Source organism: Bombina bombina, chromosome 1 (assembly GCF_027579735.1).
Source record: "Bombina bombina isolate aBomBom1 chromosome 1, aBomBom1.pri, whole genome shotgun sequence".
NCBI lineage: Eukaryota > Metazoa > Chordata > Amphibia > Anura > Bombinatoridae > Bombina > Bombina bombina.
This window is the reverse complement of record NC_069499.1, coordinates 397940124-397958790: the sequence shown is the minus strand read 5'-3', so window position 1 is coordinate 397958790 and position 18667 is coordinate 397940124. Positions and strand designations below refer to the sequence as shown.

Genomic DNA, 18667 nt, shown 5'->3' with positions numbered 1-18667 from the left:
TTTATGTCACATTATGTATAATACCACATTCTTATGAGTTCCCTTTTGCTAATTCAAAATATATCACATTGTGTTATCTATTTTTTGCCTATTTTTTTTTACATCTCTACATTTGAAACACAAAAATGTTCTTTTGTGTTTTAGACAGGGCATACAATTTTTTTTTTTCCAATTTACTTCTATTATCAAATTTACTTTGTTCCCATGGTATTCTTTGTTGATGGAGACTGTCGGAAGCACTACATTTCAAGAAATGGTGCTCCCATCTAGTGCTCTTGCATATGGATAACATACTTGCAAAACTGCTGCCATTTTGTGCTCCAGACACGTGCACGCTCCTGAGCTTTTTTTCAACAAAAGATACCAAGAGAACAAAAAAAATCATAATAGAAGTGAACTAGAAAGCTGTTTAAAATTGCATGCTTCATCTGAATCATGAAAAATGTATCTACACTTAAAGGGATATGAAACCCAAAAGTTTTTCATATCCCTTTAAAGGGACACTAAACCCAACATTTTTCTTTAATGGTTCAGATAGAGCATGCAATTTTAAGCAACTTTCTAATTTACTCCTACTGTCAATTTTTATTCATTCTCTTGCTATCTTTATTTAAAAAGTAGGAAGTTAACGCTTAGGAGCCAGCCCATCCATTTTAAGTCAAGCACCATGGATAGTGCTTGCTATTGGTGGATACAGTTAGCAAACCAATAAGCAAGCATAACCCAGGTTCTCAACCAAAAATGGGCCGGCTCTTAAACTTTACATTCCTGCTTTTTAAATAAAGATAGCAAGAGAACGAAGAAACATTGATAATAAGAGTAAATTAGAAAGTTGCTTAAAATTGCATGTTCTATCTGAATCATTATAGAAAAAAATTGGGTTTAGTGTCCCTTTAAGTGTAGATACATTTTAATTATAAACGTGCCCATGCAATCATATTTTAGTATCTTGTTTTCTATACAATGCTTGGAAATTCTGGGTTTTGTAAAGTAGTATACAAAGAATAATAATAATAATAATATAACACAATTCTGATGCAAATCCAAAGGGTTTTCATACAATCATCTTGCTTTGAGCTGTGTGGCTGATAGGTTACTTGGTTGTAAGTAGGAGTGACACACAGACCCAGAAATTGAACTGTGTGATTTAATGTCTGTAAGTTCACACTTTAGAAAAATAATACCTATAATAAGTAGTTGAAGCATTTATTTAAAGGGACAGTAAACCTAAAAAATAATGTTATATAATTCTGCACATAGTGCATATAACATTATATTAGTGTTATCGTTATAAAACCTTATATTCCCTTTGATTTTTTTAAAATATGACAGTTTTTCAGACCCGCTCTCTGTGCTCTTCTGTTTTTATTACACAGCGCATCGGGCCAGCTGTATAGTCACAGCCCGGCCCGACGTAAGTGCAGCTCGCTCCTGCTCTGTCTGACAGCAGGAGCGAGCTGCATTTAGTGTTAAGGCGCGGTCGGGCTGGGCTGTGACTATACAGCTGGCCCGATGCGCTGTGTAATAAAAACAGAAGAGCACAGAGAGCGGGTCTGAAAAACTGTCATATTTTAAAAAAATTCAAAGGGAATATAAGGTTTTATAACGATAACACTAATATAATGTTATATGCACTATGTGCAGAATTATATAACATTATTTTTTAGGTTTACTGTCCCTTTAAATAAATGCTTCAACTACTTATTATAGGTATTATTTTTCTAAAGTGTGAACTTACAGACATTAAATCACACAGTTCAATTTCTGGGTCTGTGTGTCACTCCTACTTACAAGCAAGTAACCTATCAGCCACACAGCTCAAAGCAAGATGATTGTATGAAAACCCTTTGGATTTGCATCAGAATTGTGTTATATACTATGTGCAGAATTATATAACATTATTTTTTAGGTTTACTGACACTTTAAAATAATTTTCAAACACTGCCACTTAGTGGACAGATGCATAAATAACACCTTGATATAAAACACCATTTGAAATGACTATACATGCCAGTGGTATTTGTATAACTATATATAAAATCAGGTCCATAAAACAAATGTAGATACTTTTTCTTTGTGTGCCACAATCTGTAATCTGTTTGCATCAGTCCTTAAATTGGAGTTCTCCAGCAACCAGATGGAGAAATATTGTAGCTGAGACAAGCCTGTGTGTTTTTCAATTACATTCATGTATAGTTTATGCAATAATTCCTGATATTAAAGAGTAGACGACCATATTTCACAAATTTAGAAGAAATCTGTATGTTAAAGAGATTTAAAACCCCAACATTTTCTTTTGTGATTCAGAGCATACAATTTTTGAAATGTTTCCAATTTTCTTCTATTATCAAATTTGCTTTGTTCCCATGATATTTTGTGTTAAAGAGATTTGCATGCTCTATCTGAATCATGAATGAAATATATTGGGTTTCATGGCCCTTTACGGTACAAGTAGAAATCATTATGTTTGTATGATTAGTTAAATATTTACATCTACTCTAAGTTACCAGAATACCCAGCATGGTGCTAGGCAACAGCTGTAGCAGCCTTTCTAAACAGTTGAGTAAACAATGTTGTCTGTTTAGTCCAGCTGAGACATATGAAGCTAAGATGCTCTCAGAGACTGTGAGAGACATTCTAGTGCAGGGTTCTTCAAACCACAGGTCGGGACCCATTACTTGGTCGCAGCACCATGTTTACTGGGTCACAACTTGTGTGTGTATGTTGTAGGAGAGTGTGTGTGGTTGTGTTTTGTATAAGAGTGTGATATGTGTGTTATATTAGTGTGTGTGTGTGGTGTGTGTTGTATGAGATTGTGAGATGTGTGTTATATTAGAGTGTGTGTGGTGGTGTGTGTGTTGTATGAGATTGTGAGATGTGTGTTATATTAGAGCGTGTGGTGTGTGTGTTGTATGAGATGGTGAGATGTGTGTTATATTAGAGTGTGTGTGTGTTGTATAATAGTGTGAGATGTGTGTTATAATAGAGAGTGTGTGTGTGTGTGTGTGGTGTGTGTGTTGTATGAGAGTGTGAGATGTGTGTTATATTAGAGTGTGTGTGTGTTTTGTATGAGAGTGTGAGATGTGTGTTATATTAGAGTGTGTGTGTGTGTGTTTTGTATGAGAGTGTGAGATGTGTGTTATATTAGAGAGTGTGTGTTTTGTATGAGAGTGTAAGATGTGTGTTATATTAGAGAGTGTGGTGTGTGTGTTGTATGAGATTGTGAGATGTGTGTTATATTAGAGTGCGTGTGTGTGCGTGTGTGTTGTATAATAGTGTGAGATGTGTGTTATAATAGAGAGTGTGCGTGTGTGTGTGGTGTGTGTGTTGTATGAGAGTGTGAGATGTGTGTTATATTAGAGAGTGTGTGATGTGTGTGTTTTGCATGAGAGTGTGAGATGTGTGTTATATTCGAGTGTGTGTGATGTGTGTGTTTTGTATGAGAGTGTGAGATGTGTGTTATAATTCAGTGTGTGTGTGTGTGTTTAGTATGAGAATGTGAGATGTGTGTTATATTAGAGTGTGTGTGTGTGTGTTGTATGAGAGTGTGAGATGTGTTTTATATTAGAGTGTGTGTGTGTGTGTTTTGTATGAGAGTGTAAGATGTGTGTTATATTCGAGTGTGTGTGATGTGTGTGTTCTGTATGAGAGTGTGAGATGTGTGTTATATTAGAGTGTGTGTGTGTTTTGTATGAGAGTGTGAGATGTGTGTTATATTAGAGTGTGTGTGTGGTCTAAATATAACTAAAATCCTTTAATACGAGCACAATAACTACGCTAATAGCACTTCCTGTGTTATCTATTAAAAGCATAGAGCACAATAAAAAAAAAATTGCCGCAGTAATATGCTTTGGTTAAAGTTTTTCACTATCCATTTGTAACACCAGATTGTGCATTATTCTTTGCTCAAAGCTGAGCACAAGATTACACACTCTGCACTATTAAATGTGCTCCACTTGTAATCTAGACCATCATTTGTAGACCAATTGCTTCAGAACCATAACTGAAATATGTATATATAAATAGTATAGAATAATGTTAGTATAGAATAATGTTATTTTTGATTGAATATAAATCTAGAAAAAAAAATTAAAGCTTTGTATTTCTTAAAGGGACAGTAAACCACAAAAATTCCTTTCATGATTTGGATAGAACAAACAATTTTAAACAACTTTCCAATTTACTTCTATTATCAAATTTGCTTACTGGTAGCTAGCTGAACAGTACACATCTAGTTAGCCAATCACAAGAGACAATGTGGGCTGGCATCAATCAGCAGCTATCTCCCACCAGTGTATATGTGCTTTTTTTTCAACAATGGATAACAAGAGAACGAATCGCATTTGAAAACAGAAGTGAAGTCAGTCATGCAAGTATAATTTTGACTTTCCTGTCCCTTTAAACTGCGCTATATATTGCAAAGAATAAGCATTCTAATATAGATAGGCAACAAACCTTTGCTTTTATGTTAAGTATTAAAAAGATTAAAAACTAATGTAAATGTATCTCTTTCTTGATCCCCAGCCTACTGTGATACAAACAATTGTGCTATTTTCTATTACAGTATTTATGCCATATTTATTAAAAAGATTACATTTGATAGAGCTGATCATAAACTTTATTAGATGATACATGGAACACTTTTCATGAATTATTCATCTGTTTTGTTTTTCTTTTCTTTTTAGAATAAATATAAGGAAAATTATGAAAAACACAGAGGAGAACCATATGCAATCACCACGGATACCCCTGAACTTCGCAGAATCAAAAAAGTCCAAAACCAACTGAGTGAGGTGTGTAAAGTCAAGTAATACACAACTCTTTATCACACAATTACAATGCAGTAAGAAATGCAAATTAACTTATTGGGCCATTAAAGGGATATTCCGGTCAAATTTAAATGCACATAGATGAATTACATCTTTGAATAGAAACATATTTGCAATATACATATATTGGCAAAAATGCTTCTAGTAAAAGTTATCACTGTTTTAGTGTTAAAGGGCCATAATACCCAAATGCAGCATAGCTGTAAAAAGCTGACTAGAAAATATCACCTGAACATCTCTATGTAAAAAAGAAAGATATTTTACCTCAAAAGTTCCTCAGTAGCCACATCCCATTGTAAAGGACTTCTAAGCAGCAAATCAGTATGTCTGCCCCGGGACAGCTGAAGGATTCAGCCTCGTGCACTCTCATGTTATTTCCCTATTCAGTGTAAAGAAATTTACAATGAAATCTCATAAGAGTTAAGTGAAATTTCATGAGATCACAGTAAAAGAGTTCATGACCTCAGCACTGCTGATGCTGATTGGCTGCTGTTCATTTCTTCATTTTTTTAATTTTTTTTTACCTGCAGCTAAGCAGCAGCTGAGTATAACTTTTTACACAGAACTTGCTCTGCTGAGCTGAGGAGATTGTGAGTTAAAATATCTTCCTTTTTTACATAGAGATGCTCAGGTGATATTTTCCTGTCAGCTTTTTACAGTTATACTGCATCAGTTTCAAGTGATTTAGCATATGAGTATGATGTCCCTTTAACCTTTTCTTTCTGCACGTGTACGTGAAGCATTTTAAATACTGCAGATGCTCAGAACACCAGTGGGGCTTTTATTATGTCAGCAATTAACAAACTGAGTCATTACCAGATGGTACAAGCACTTAGGCTCTCTGAGCAAGTGCTGTGTTTAAAATGCTGGTGCATGGTGCATACTTTAATAGACTTTTGAAACAGGTTTTATTAGAAGCATATTTGCTCATTTGTGTATATTGCAAAAATGCTTCTATTCAAAACTGAAATACAACCATGTAAATTCCAATTTTGGCTGGAATGTCCCTTTAAATTACTATTTTGTTTATACAGATATTAAATAATAATATCAGTCTAATACAGAATACTAAATTTCATCTGTGAACCTGAACAATTGCTGCCCAAAAATGGCATGCTCAAATTCAGTAGTCTGTCATTTTTACATTACTCACACTGGAACCCACCTCCCTATAAAGATGTTAAACACATAGATAAAATCCCACGTGGAAACTACAGAAGCAGCTAGCAAGCTAACTGGCAAGTGACATGATTCTTCATTCAGCACAGTAGCTGCAACACTTGGGGCTCTCAAACAGGACTTAAGCTATGTGTTTATTTATAGAATTCAAGTGTGAGGAAAAATGACATGCTGTCATTAATTTGTGCACTACAATGTCCCTTTATGTTATACTTCATATAATAAAGCAATACATATTTGTTTGGCTAATGTTTATAACATACATATGGAGATGTACACTGCTTGCGAAGATGCAAATGCATCTCTATTGGGACTCTGACAGGAGTGTTCCATAAATACTTCCTCCATCCCAAATCCCCCTTATCTAAATACATAAGAAATATATTTTGCCTTGCTGGTAAATGTGATATTACTTTGCAGACCTCTTATACAGCGGTGTCTTGCTCAGGGTACTGGCATCTTAGCGCTAGATCCTATATAGTTATTACATTGCAGCTGCCGCACAAATCTAGAGTAGAATTGGCATATTAGCTCTGCTTTATCAAATTGATGAAACCTCACTACTTACAGCAGATCCTTGTTACTGGCTGCTATGAGAAGCACATAACAATTTCACTCACCTATTTTTCTAGGTTGGTAGTGACTGCCAGTCTAAAATGGCCATTTTTAATAAGTGTTCCTGAGATATGAAAAAAAAAATGACATCAAAATGAATAATTGGTGTCTCATTTATATTTACTACATAAATTGCTAGGCTGCCTGCAATCAAGTAAAGAGTACATGTGTTTTTACAATGTGCCTGTCACAGTCTTGCAAGCATGGATGATATACAGTATATTAACATTTTTAAATCAGCTTTAAAAGTTTTTCAACAAAACATAAAATATGTGTTTGAGGCAATTTATGTTCTATTTACATTAACTGTACTTTAAAAATACACCTCCTTTTTATTATCTATATTCACTGTGTATACTTTTAGAATAAATGAATGGTGATGTAATTGATCACTATTGAAGCTGATTGCATTTTGTTTACTTTTGAAAGTGTATACTATTAAAACCAGTATATTTGCACACACAGGTATAATATATATATATATATATATATATATATATATATATATATATATATATATATGTATGTATGTATATATATGAATATTATAATTACATATGTGTGTCTATTGTTATAAAAATAACTAGAGCAATCTCTCAAATGAAATAATGACACTAGTGATAAAACTCCAATCTCATTGAATCAAAACTATTAGGTCACTATTTTTCTTGGACTCTGCAGCATAAGCCACTTAGACAATATGAAGGAATATGAGCTTGTAACTACATTTGTGGTCTCTGGTGTAGGTTAAGTACCGTATGGCTGGTAATATCGCCAGAACTGATTGCCACGTTGATGAAAAAGCGAGGGACATTGAACATGCTAAAAAGGTGTCTCAACAAGTGAGCAAGGTAAGTGTAATGTTGTCATGTGATCATTCCCTGCAAATAAAATACCTGTCAATGTGCTCATGCATTTAGATAGGTACCTGCAAGTCTGATTACTGCACATGATGTACAAAGAAAAAACAACTGTAACTCTAAGAATACAGGGATTTTTGTAAATGTACTCATTCAAATAAGAATTTAAGTAACATTTAACACTAAATACATTTTATGAGTATAGTATCAAGGTTATTCCATGTCTCCCTCTATTCATGGATGCCACCATGTTGAAATGTAGCGTTCACTGCCTTACAGTGTTGACATGTTTGCTCATATGCAGCAAGTGCCCTTCAGATACCTGCACTGAAACCTAGATTCCAAAACTATGGTGCTCATGAAATCATGTATTTAATGTTTAATGACCTTTTAAGAAGCACAGCATTTTGGGGGCTACAGCTTACTTGCAATCTCAAGTGTATTTGCTGCGGTATTTAGATTACTCCTCTATATATGTTTGAATCTTTGAGATTTTTTATGGAAATGAATAAAAAATATGTTTCTTGAAGGACCTTTAAATAAGCTAGATCACATTCCAGTTGTTAATGTAACAACTGGAATTAACAACAACCTCTCTGTTAAAACGTATGCAGATCTTTGTTCCTGTTACCATATGTTACATTTAAAACTGTGCTCTTAGGTTTTGTATAAACAGAACTGGGAAGACACTAAAGAAAAGTACTTGCTTCCTCCTGATGCCCCAGAACTTGTACAAGCTGTGAAGAATACTGCTATGTTTAGCAAGGTACATCTTCTACAATACTGCATGTTATTGAGATGGCAACAAAAAAGCATTTCTTGTTTAATAATTATTTACTATAAACATTTTTGTTGTTATTTTTGGTGCTTACCACATTTTCTTTGTGTCTTAATACAACAAATGTTATTTATTTAATATTTTTTTCAACAAAAGCTTCGGAAATATATTTTGTTTTTTCTTTCTTTAAAGAAACTCTACACAGCGGACTGGGAAGATGACAAGACAACATTTTTCCCTTATTCCGATAGCCCAGAACTGAGAAGAGTTGCCAAAGCTCAAAAATCTTTAAGCGATGTGAGTATAATAGCATTATAGTCTGGTTTAAACATAACTAAATATTAATATATAAACACATATTTAACTATATTTCCCATCTCAATTAATTGAATAGTTAAAGGAATAGTCAAGTCAAAATTAAACTTTCACGATTCAGATATTGCAGGCAATTTTAATCAACTTTCTTATTTACTCCTATTAGGAATTTTTCTTTGTTCTCTTGGTATCTTAATTTGAATGTAAGCTTAGGAGTCGGCCCATTTTTGGTTCAGAATCTGGGTAGCGCTTGCTGATTGATGGCTACATTTAGACACCAATCAGAAAGTGCTACCCAGATGCTGAACAAAAATGGGCCGGCTCCTATGGTTACATTTTTGCTTTTTCAAATAAAGATAGCAAGAGAACGAAGAAAAAATGATACTAAGAGTAAATTAGAAAGTTGACTAGAAAATTCCTTTAAGCCTTGTGATGTTTATTTCGTTTTAGAATCTGATATGTATTTATCAGTTTCAGGTTGACAATTAGGAAATTAAAGGGATAGAAAGGTGAAAAATGAAATGTGAATGGGTGCATTTCAATTTGAAATAGAAACAGTTCTGCATTATACTTTTATTACTGTTTTTCGGTGGTTTATGTGCATATTCTGTGAGGGCCTGCGCACCAGTATTCAAACCCTACACCTTGTCAGAGGGTCAGCGGTAGCTTGTATGACACAAAATACTTATTAAGAAGAAATTCCCACTACCACCAGCTCACTGAGTAAGCATAGTGTTTGAATACTGGTGCACAAGCTATTATAAACATGAAAACTCTTAACAACCAGAGACAAACATGGTACGTTGTGGTTAAGGGTACTGAGGACTGGAGTTGGGAAACACTGGCTTAGAATTTAGTTAGAACCTCAATTATCTAACTATTGTAATGTAAAGCTCTGCAACCAACAGTAAATTAGGTTTTTGAAAATAAATAACTAAAAATAAAACTGTCACTCTTCAAGATACCTAATAAGTAAAATGCTGAACTAATGATTATAATTAAATATAATTAGATATCAAACATAAAAGATGGTTAAAAAAAAATCTTGAAAAGTTTGGAATTTCATAACAAATATTCTTGGGCGTATATTAAAAAATGTAAATGATTACAATATGAAAATCAAAATTAAATTTGCATGGTTCAGAAAGAACATGTCATTTTAAGGTACTTTTAAATTCACTTCTATTTTCAAATTGATTTTGTTCTCTTGGTATCCTTTGTTGAAATAGAATATGTTTGTTTATATAATTGACTTTTGGTAACTGGCTGGTGGTTAATGGCTACTCAAATATTCCTCTTGTCTAAAAGCCTTCTTCATGATAATTTGCACTAATTGAACATAAAACCAAATCTTAGTCTGCTCATAAGAGAAAAATTGGGCTAATATTGGTTGGGTAACATGACCGGAATCTTGTTTAGATTGATTATTTTGCCTTTATCTGATTATCAGTATTTAACTTATTTAGTACAGATTAGAATCTCGAAATAGTTGAGCAAGTTAATGTGTTTCAATAAGAATGTGGTTGTATAGATGTGTTGCAACTATATACTGTTTATAAGAGATGTTATATTTACATGTGGGAATGAATATTGTGCCAATGACCAAACCTGCTCTTTTCCCCCCAGATAAATTACAAAAAAGGTAACGCTGAACAAAAGCTGCAATTCACATCATTGGCCGATCGGCCAGATATTGCGATGGCAAAGAAAGTGTCCCAGCAGCTTAGTGATGTAAGATCCTCACCTTTTCACCATCCTTTTCTTTACTTTAGTTTGTGAATAAATCCCAGAGGTTGACACACAATTAATCCATTTCAAGTATACTACTCACGTTTTAAAGTAGATTTTTACCTTCCATTGTAACTCTCTTTATACTGAGGCATTAAGTGTGATTATAAAAATGATTAAATATGTTAACAGGTTCCATAGAATACACTAAAATAGAACCATTTCAATCCCTTTGACAACTCCTCTCACCACTGAGTTAAGACTGCTGATGATGATTCATTTCATTTTCCAGACATTACTCACATTAGTAACAGGGGCCTAGATTGCATGTGAGTTGTTAAAAAGTAAATGCTACAAAAAGTAGCATAAAAAATGTTTGTGTAATGGTTCCTTTTGTATGGCTGTACCATTACAGACTCATACAGTTTTAGCAACAGAGCGCTATGTGCATATCATCGAAATGTAGCAGCATCATATGACTGGTCACTGTGGGTTGCTATAGTACTAGTACCTATGTCTTATACAGACACATGTTATAGCTCTTAATCAATAATAGCAACCACTTTCACTTTAATAAACAACAAATGACCTTGCTCCCCACTATTAACCTAATTGTGATCATCTCCCAATTTTGGCTGACATTATTATAAGTCTTAACCGTAATCCTCCAAACCAGAATTGAGCTTTTCTTTGATCATCCCCAATAGAATAGCTCAGTTCTACTTAACCAACACACATGTAACCCCCCTCCCCCCAAAGAAAAAGGTAACCCTCAAATTAATAAAATATCCCCATGTGCCTCCCACCACCATAAACCCTCCCACATGATAGCTCCACTTCAGTAACCATATTGGTAAACCGCCCACTAAAATAAAACTGCACTTATGATCTCCATAGATAAATCCAGTACAAGGCATCTATAGGGAGAAAGAAGCTTGTGACCAGTCACACATAATAGGGACAGACATAGGAAAATATATATTTTCCACTATCATTCAAGAGCTTTCAATATAGGGCTGCTCTGCATTTTTATACAGCTTGTTTTTGATTGCTCTTCAGCTTCTCACTGTAGCAACAGGCTATAGCCAATCGTTTCTTATTCAATGATTGAATAAATCACTTTTTTACAGTCTCTCAGCACAAGGGGCTTTATAAAATAAATCTTCATAGTTATAGATATTTATGTTTTATATATATACTGTACCTACATGTGTGTTTTCTTGTATACAATGGGTGAAAAGTGTTAAGAGTTGGGTGATGGGCCATGTTTGATGTTTTGTTCACAGAGGTTTTTTCCAAGTTATCTTACTGTTACTGTTTATCTTAATGTGACATTCGTATATTCTGATACAGATAAAATATCGTGAGGACTATCGGAATAAAATCAAGGGCAAATGGAGCCAAACTCCTTGCTATGAAATTGCAGTTGCAAGAATGAATGCTAACAACCTTAGTGATGTGAGTATTTGGTGTCTTATTAAGAGGTTTAGTTTAGACACACTTAGCTATCCTAATTTAGGCCACGCAATCACCAGAGAAAAGATGTAGTTCAGTATGTGACACAAGGAATGGCTCTAAAAAAAAGGGGAATGTGGTGGAGAAAGAAGGGGGGAAGTGACAAACTTTTAGACAGAGAGAAGACAGGAAGTGAATTTGTCAGGCAATGAGGGAAGAAGGCCGGGAAATGGATGAACAGAGTGAGACAATAGGTGACAATAAAAGTTTAAGGGAAAGCAGGGGCTCTGGCAAACAAATAAATATGTTCTAAATAGGAGTAGAAAAACTGCTGTGAAGGGTAAAATGCAAAATGACATGGAAAAACAGATATGATCCAGTTTACTAATATATTTGTCTGACTTTTTCTTTTCTTGTACAGAGGAAATACCAAGAAGATTTTGAGAATTCAAAAGACCAAATCTACTTTATGCAAACCGACACTCCAGAATACAAAGTTAACAAGAAAGCAAGACTTAACGCCAGCACGGTATGAGAACCCCTGCAATGCTTTACAATGTGTCAAAAGTGGTCAAAATTAAACATCTTATAATGAAAGTGGGTCAACTCTTTGAGCTTTCAGTTAGAAATGTTTTTAGTTTCTAAAACGTAAATTAATATTAGAAAACATAAAATTTAAAAAAAAAATGTTTTTGCTTAAATTCTAATATATCTGCAAAGAACCAGAGTGCGTAATATAAAACAAATATACATTTTTTTGGTATACTTTTAATTCTAATACTTAACATGTAGCAAGTATTCTATGCTATTATTATATACCATTTGTGTCTAACCTAAGGCCCAAGAACCATAATACAGCACTCCATTGCTACTCACCCCCTATCCTATATAACTTTCCTGTTTGCAACCTGTAGACTATACCTATTCTCTACACACATAAAGAAGCGTACTCTCAGGAACGAACAACCTTCTCAATAACCTGTTAGCTTGCTCTATGGTGATTCACCACCTGGGTGCAGCTTCTTTTTAGCTCAATAAGGCTTTTTACAGAGTCAAACTTTCCTGTACTATATAAGTCTGATCCCACCTATCAAAGTCAGTCTAGCACCGAAATACCAGGCAATTCCTCTCTAAACAAGGAACACAGCAACCCCAAACAATCGTTTCACCCTTCATAGGACCTCATCAGGGAAGTGTAGCCATATTCCTCTAAGCACACTGAGCAAGGAATCCACTTTTGGTTGCCCCTTTTTGCCTTAGGGAGTCATAATAGACTGAGAGAGAAGCGCACTTTAAGGAACGAACAACCAACTTTAAAAGATATTAGCTTGCTCTATGGTGATTCGTAACCTGGATGCAGTTTCATATGGCTGCACCTAACTGACAAGCCCCAAAGCAGGCCGAAACGATTGTCTGGGTTTGCCGTTTTCCTTGTTCAGAGGATAATTGCCTGGTATTTCGGGGCTGGACTGACCTTGTTAGGTGGGATCAGACTGATATGCTTCAGGAAAGTTTTCCTCTGTGAAAAGCCCAATTGAGCTAAAATAAGCTACTCCCATGTGGTAACTGAGCCATAGAACAAGCCCCTGAGCTGTTGTTTGTTCCTGGCTTCTCTCTTTCTGTGTGTATTTCTATACCTACTCTCTGCAGCTGTTTGAATCATCTCTGTGTTAGTCTGATGCATAGTTCTCTTAGTCTCTGAAATCTGGAAGATTGTGGTACTATTCGCATAAAAATAAAATACAGAACATATGGTACAATGGTACAGGAGTGGCTTTTCCTTGTCCTGGTACATGTTAGACTTGGTCTATGCTCACCCAAACAATCTGACAAAAATTTAAATCCACAGCACCAATATAAAAATTATATTTTTCTTTATTAAAACATATTGGCACTGTAAACAATTGCAGTGTTTCGGCCTTCTTATCCCTTATCTATGCATATATACTGTATTTCTCATTCAGCTACTCATTTTTAACACATGATTGCATGCCAAATTTTAAATACATATTATCAAGTGCCACATATTATCTAACAGTTTTCAACATTACATTATTTCTTATACTAGTTAAAAACTACATAGAATTACCAAGACAATGCTGTGTAACATCTATATAAACTAGTGTGCTTTGTAGTGTAAAAATTACATGCTCTGTCTGAAGTTATCATCAGTATTGCTTAATTATACTACTAGTATTTTACGTGCTTGTTTTAAGGTGGATTGAAGTGGGCGGGGCTATGCAATACAGAAATAGGTGTGGCTAGGCTCCAAAGTGTATCTGGAATTTTTTTCAAATTTTGGCAACTATGCACACAGAAGGTGTCACTATACTTCTGATCTGTGTGTAGCCTCAAATATACCGGCACTAACATTGCCGGTATAAATACAATTCAGGCACATGTTGGTATCATCAAATTATTGACTGTGCTTAGTGCAATATGTTGCTGTATGTATATTTAGTATATAAGTCAAACTGTAATCTTTCTTCCAGTTTAATGATTTTAGTATCCAGGAAAACAGCGGATTCCTCACTATATGTTGATGTCGATTCCAAACCCGTAAAAGCACAATTTAAACTCTTAAAGGACCAGTCAACACAGTAGATTTGCATAATCAACAAATGCAAGATAACAAGACATTTGCTTTTTCATTTGCTTTTCACAACAGGAGACTGCTAGTTCATGTGGGCCATATAGATAGCATTGTGCTCATGCCTATGGAGTTATTTAAGAGTCAGCACAACACAGCACTAATTGGCTAAAATTCAAGTCAATAGATAATAAAAAGTCATGTGATCAGGGGGATGCTTAGATACAAGGCAATCACAGTGGCAAAAAAGCATATTGATATTACTGTGTTGTTTATGCAAAACTGGGGAATGGGTAATAAAGGTATTATCTATATTTTAAAACAATAAAAAATTCTGGTGTAGTCTGTCCCTTTAAGTGGTTTAGCACTGATTCAACTTGGTTACTATAGCAAAGAATGATTTGCCTAGCATAACTGTTGATGCAAAACTGATAATCCACCTTTTAAAAGCATGTGACACCATAGAAGCTTAGGGAGGGAGGGAAAAGTAAACAAAAGCTTGCATAAATTACCTAAAAGTATTAACCTAAGTCTCCCTGGGAGAAAGTCAAGCAAGCACAATTTTTATATATATTTTATTAGAAAGGGCTGCAAAATAAATAATAAATGTATATTGCAATAATGTTTTCCTTGCAATTTTACATTGTTGAAATGTCAAGTTGAATGGTCCTTTAAGTGTACCATATAGAAGAACTGCAAATTTCCACTAGCCCTAATGCCTATATTTTACATTCAGGTGAAATACAAAGAAGATTATGAGAAGGCAAAGGGACCCACAGCTTACCATACTCTTCCTGCCACAGAAAACCCGTTACTACGGCAACTCAGAAAATCTGGAAAGAACCTCAGTGATGTAAGTCTTCTAAATGTTCCATTGACTGTTCAAAATACCAACGAATGGTGTGCTATAAAATAAGCTTGCTTTGGAAATAAATTTAATTGTCGTATACTCTTTCCATGGATTCTATGCTGACATGATCCTACTGCTAACTGAATATTTTCATTGTTATGTTTTTCATGCAGATTGAATACAAGCATGATTATGAAAAAGCAAAGGGAACAAGTATTAACTACTGTGACACACCAAAGTTTCAGATCGACAATGTTCTGAAAAACTTCAGCAACGTGAGTTTTTATAAGCTTTAAACTCATATTTAACATATATCTGTGGGCTGTTTTGTTCCCTAATTCTAACTATGTTTTATTTATCCCAGCTTAAATACAAAGACCATTATCAAAAGAATGTACTGGGAAGTTATGTGGGCAGCTATGAAGATCCTTACATGTTGCACTGTGCCAAAGTCGCTAATTTAATAAGTAATGTAAGTAAAAAAATCACTTTTTTTAATGTTTCCAAAATAAACAAAAGTACCTGAAGATTTACTTTTTTTTCTTGTGCTAGAAAAATTATAAAGCTGATTACGAAGAGGACAAGACAAGCTGTTATTTTCCACAGACTCTCACCCAAGAATATGAAGCCAGCAAAAAACTAGATCTTTGCAAAGACGTAAGAAGCAAAACTTGCATTATCTGTGAATAAAAAAGCATACTTTGCTATGTTATGATATTAATAATGATGATTCCGTTAGCAAATTATATAATAAAATATTAATTGGAATTGGAAATTAATCTAACATTCCTAAAATGAGTTAGATCATATGTGGCTACAGTGTTTTTTTAAAAAGACAGAAAGGCATAATTAGATAAAATATTGTTTAAAATAGGTACAAATACAAAATATCATTTGATAACTGTAAGAAAGGAAGCCATATGGTACAATGTTATACAGGAAGTAAATATAAGAAAGGTGAATTTGGTGAAAAAAGTATGTAGGAGGGTTGTATATTTATTTGACAGAAAGACAGAAAATGGCAAGTTAGTATAGTATACAAATAGTAGACAGGAATCCTAAATATGAATTAGACAGGTAGTCAACATATTGTGCAGTGGTCTACAAAAAGGAAAAAAAAGTAATAGTAAATAGCCAAAGAGAGTATTTAATTGGCTAGCTGCAGTACCTCTGTGTTGCAGGATTGGCTCCTGACAGGACCTCCCTTTGAGGGATTATACATTGGGTAATAACAGCTATTATATCAACTGTCTAGTATAGGTTAATGGCCAAGTAGATAGAAATAAATTAAAAATATTTATTATAATATGGTGAGGTAGTATTTTTCAGGAAACAATGATAGGCAATGATAAAATAGTATACAAGAAGTCAGAATATGCATCATAGTAAACATGAGGAAAGTGTAAATATAATGGGTTAGTATCCTTGAAGGACATAGGAATTAAGAACATGTACTTGTCTTTTTGTAATTATTAATATGCTTTAAATGAGTCTTAAGAGTTAGAAAACTACTGTCCTCCAATATATTTTTCTAAATATGTAAATCTTTCTTTAGTATGTCTACAAAAAACATCCAGATAAAATTAAATATACTCAAGTGGCTGACTCTCCAGAAATGGTCCAAGCGCAAGTCAATTCCAAGCAGCTCAGTGATGTAAGTTTTTTTTTCCCTTTGATATTGCATGGATACTTGTTATAGAATTACAATAATATTAACTGGGCACTGATGAGTTACAGTGTAATGCCCTAATTGTTAGCTTCTAAAATATACTTATTCTTTTAGGTAAAACATTATTGTTAGTATATTTGTTGCAATAACGTTTTTTCTTCATTTATTTTTTTACTCACTTTTTAATGGTTTAGGGTAAAATATAAAACATCATTTTAAAGTAAAATATAGCTTGATAACTGTGCTCAAGTAAAGTTTGCTGTATTTAATTTTCCAGGCCAAAATAATAAAAAGGATAAATAGTAAACTAGTAATTTTAGAAATAGCAGAAGGGTGTTGCACTACTAGAAGAAAACATTGTACAAAAAAGGGGCCTATGTATTTTTAAACTTTTTTTTTTTACATTATTTTTAATTTTTTTTTTAAGAAATGTATATAACACTGACCTCTATTTCTAAAAGGTTACATAACTTTTTGTCTTTCCCTTCAGTTGAATTATAAAGCAAAACATGAAAAAGATAAATTCAAGTGCTCAATTCCTGCTGATTCCCCATTCATACTCCAGTCTAGGCTTAATGCATACAACCTCAGTGATGTAAGTATCTATGTTTTCCTTATGTATCACATAAGCTGCAAATGGGATAAGTTATATAAATTCAAGGGCAGAATCATTTTTTGTTAAATTTACAGTTCAAAACAAATACGTGATAAATGCACTAATGTCTTGAGATTTATATACGTTTAAAGCCCCCATGAAAATATGTCTGATCACTAGGGATGGGCGAATGTGCAAATTTTCGAATTTCGAATGTAGAACGAATGTTATTACCGAAATTCGAATTCTAAATTCGAATGTCGACAAGAACGAATATTCTTAAAAATTCGAAAATCGAATGTTATTTACAGTTTTCGAATGTCACTTTCGAATTCGAATGTTTATAATTATATCGAATGTCTACATTCGAAATTCGAATTTTTCGAATTCGAATATAAATTCGAATTTTTTGAATTCGAATATTGCATAATTCGAATATTACATTTAAAAGCATTAGAAATACTATTACAATCTAAATTTGAATTTTTCTAATTCGAATACACGTATTGCATAATTCAAATATTACATTTAAAGAAAAAGCATTAGAAATACTATTACAATCTAAATTCGAATTTTTCAAATTCGAATACACGTATTGCATAATTCGAATATTACATTTAAAGAAAAAGCATTAGAAATACTATTACAATCTAAATTCGAATTTTTCGAATTCGAATACACGTATTGCATAATTCGAATATTACATTTAAAGAAAAAGCATTAGAAATACTATTACAATCTAAATTAGAATTTTTCGAATTCGAATATTGCATAATTCGAATATTACATTTAAAGAAAAAGCATTAGAAATACTATTACAATCTAAATTCGAATTTTTCTAATTCGAATACACGTATTGCATAATTCGAATATTACATTTAAAGAAAAAGCATTAGAAATACTATTACAATCTAAATTCGAATTTTCGAATTCGAATATTGCATAATTCGAATATTACATTTAAAGAAAAAGCATTAGAAATACTATTACAATCTAAATTCGAATTTTTCGAATTCGAATACACGTATTGCATAATTCGAATACTACATTTAAAGAAAAAGCATTAGAAATACTATTACAATCTAAATTCGAATTTTTCGAATTCGAATATTGCATAATTCGAATATTACATTTAAAGAAAAAGCATTAGAAATACTATTACAATCTAAATTCGAATTTTTCGAATTCGAATATTTTCTAATGT

The 18667-nt window shown here is 33.3% G+C and overlaps 1 protein-coding gene across 1 annotated transcript in view; it reads left to right on the top strand.

Moving 5' to 3' along the window:
- The window catches only part of NEB (nebulin), a 262192-nt gene that overhangs the window by 13932 nt on the left and 229593 nt on the right, over nucleotides 1-18667 (top strand). The window contains 13 exon segments of the mRNA XM_053698301.1: nucleotides 4686-4793; nucleotides 7370-7474; nucleotides 8145-8249; nucleotides 8454-8558; nucleotides 10203-10307; nucleotides 11658-11762; nucleotides 12181-12288; nucleotides 15086-15202; nucleotides 15373-15474; nucleotides 15564-15671; nucleotides 15752-15856; nucleotides 16755-16853; nucleotides 17359-17463. Of these exon segments, the coding sequence (XP_053554276.1) occupies nucleotides 4686-4793; nucleotides 7370-7474; nucleotides 8145-8249; nucleotides 8454-8558; nucleotides 10203-10307; nucleotides 11658-11762; nucleotides 12181-12288; nucleotides 15086-15202; nucleotides 15373-15474; nucleotides 15564-15671; nucleotides 15752-15856; nucleotides 16755-16853; nucleotides 17359-17463 (1377 nt within the window).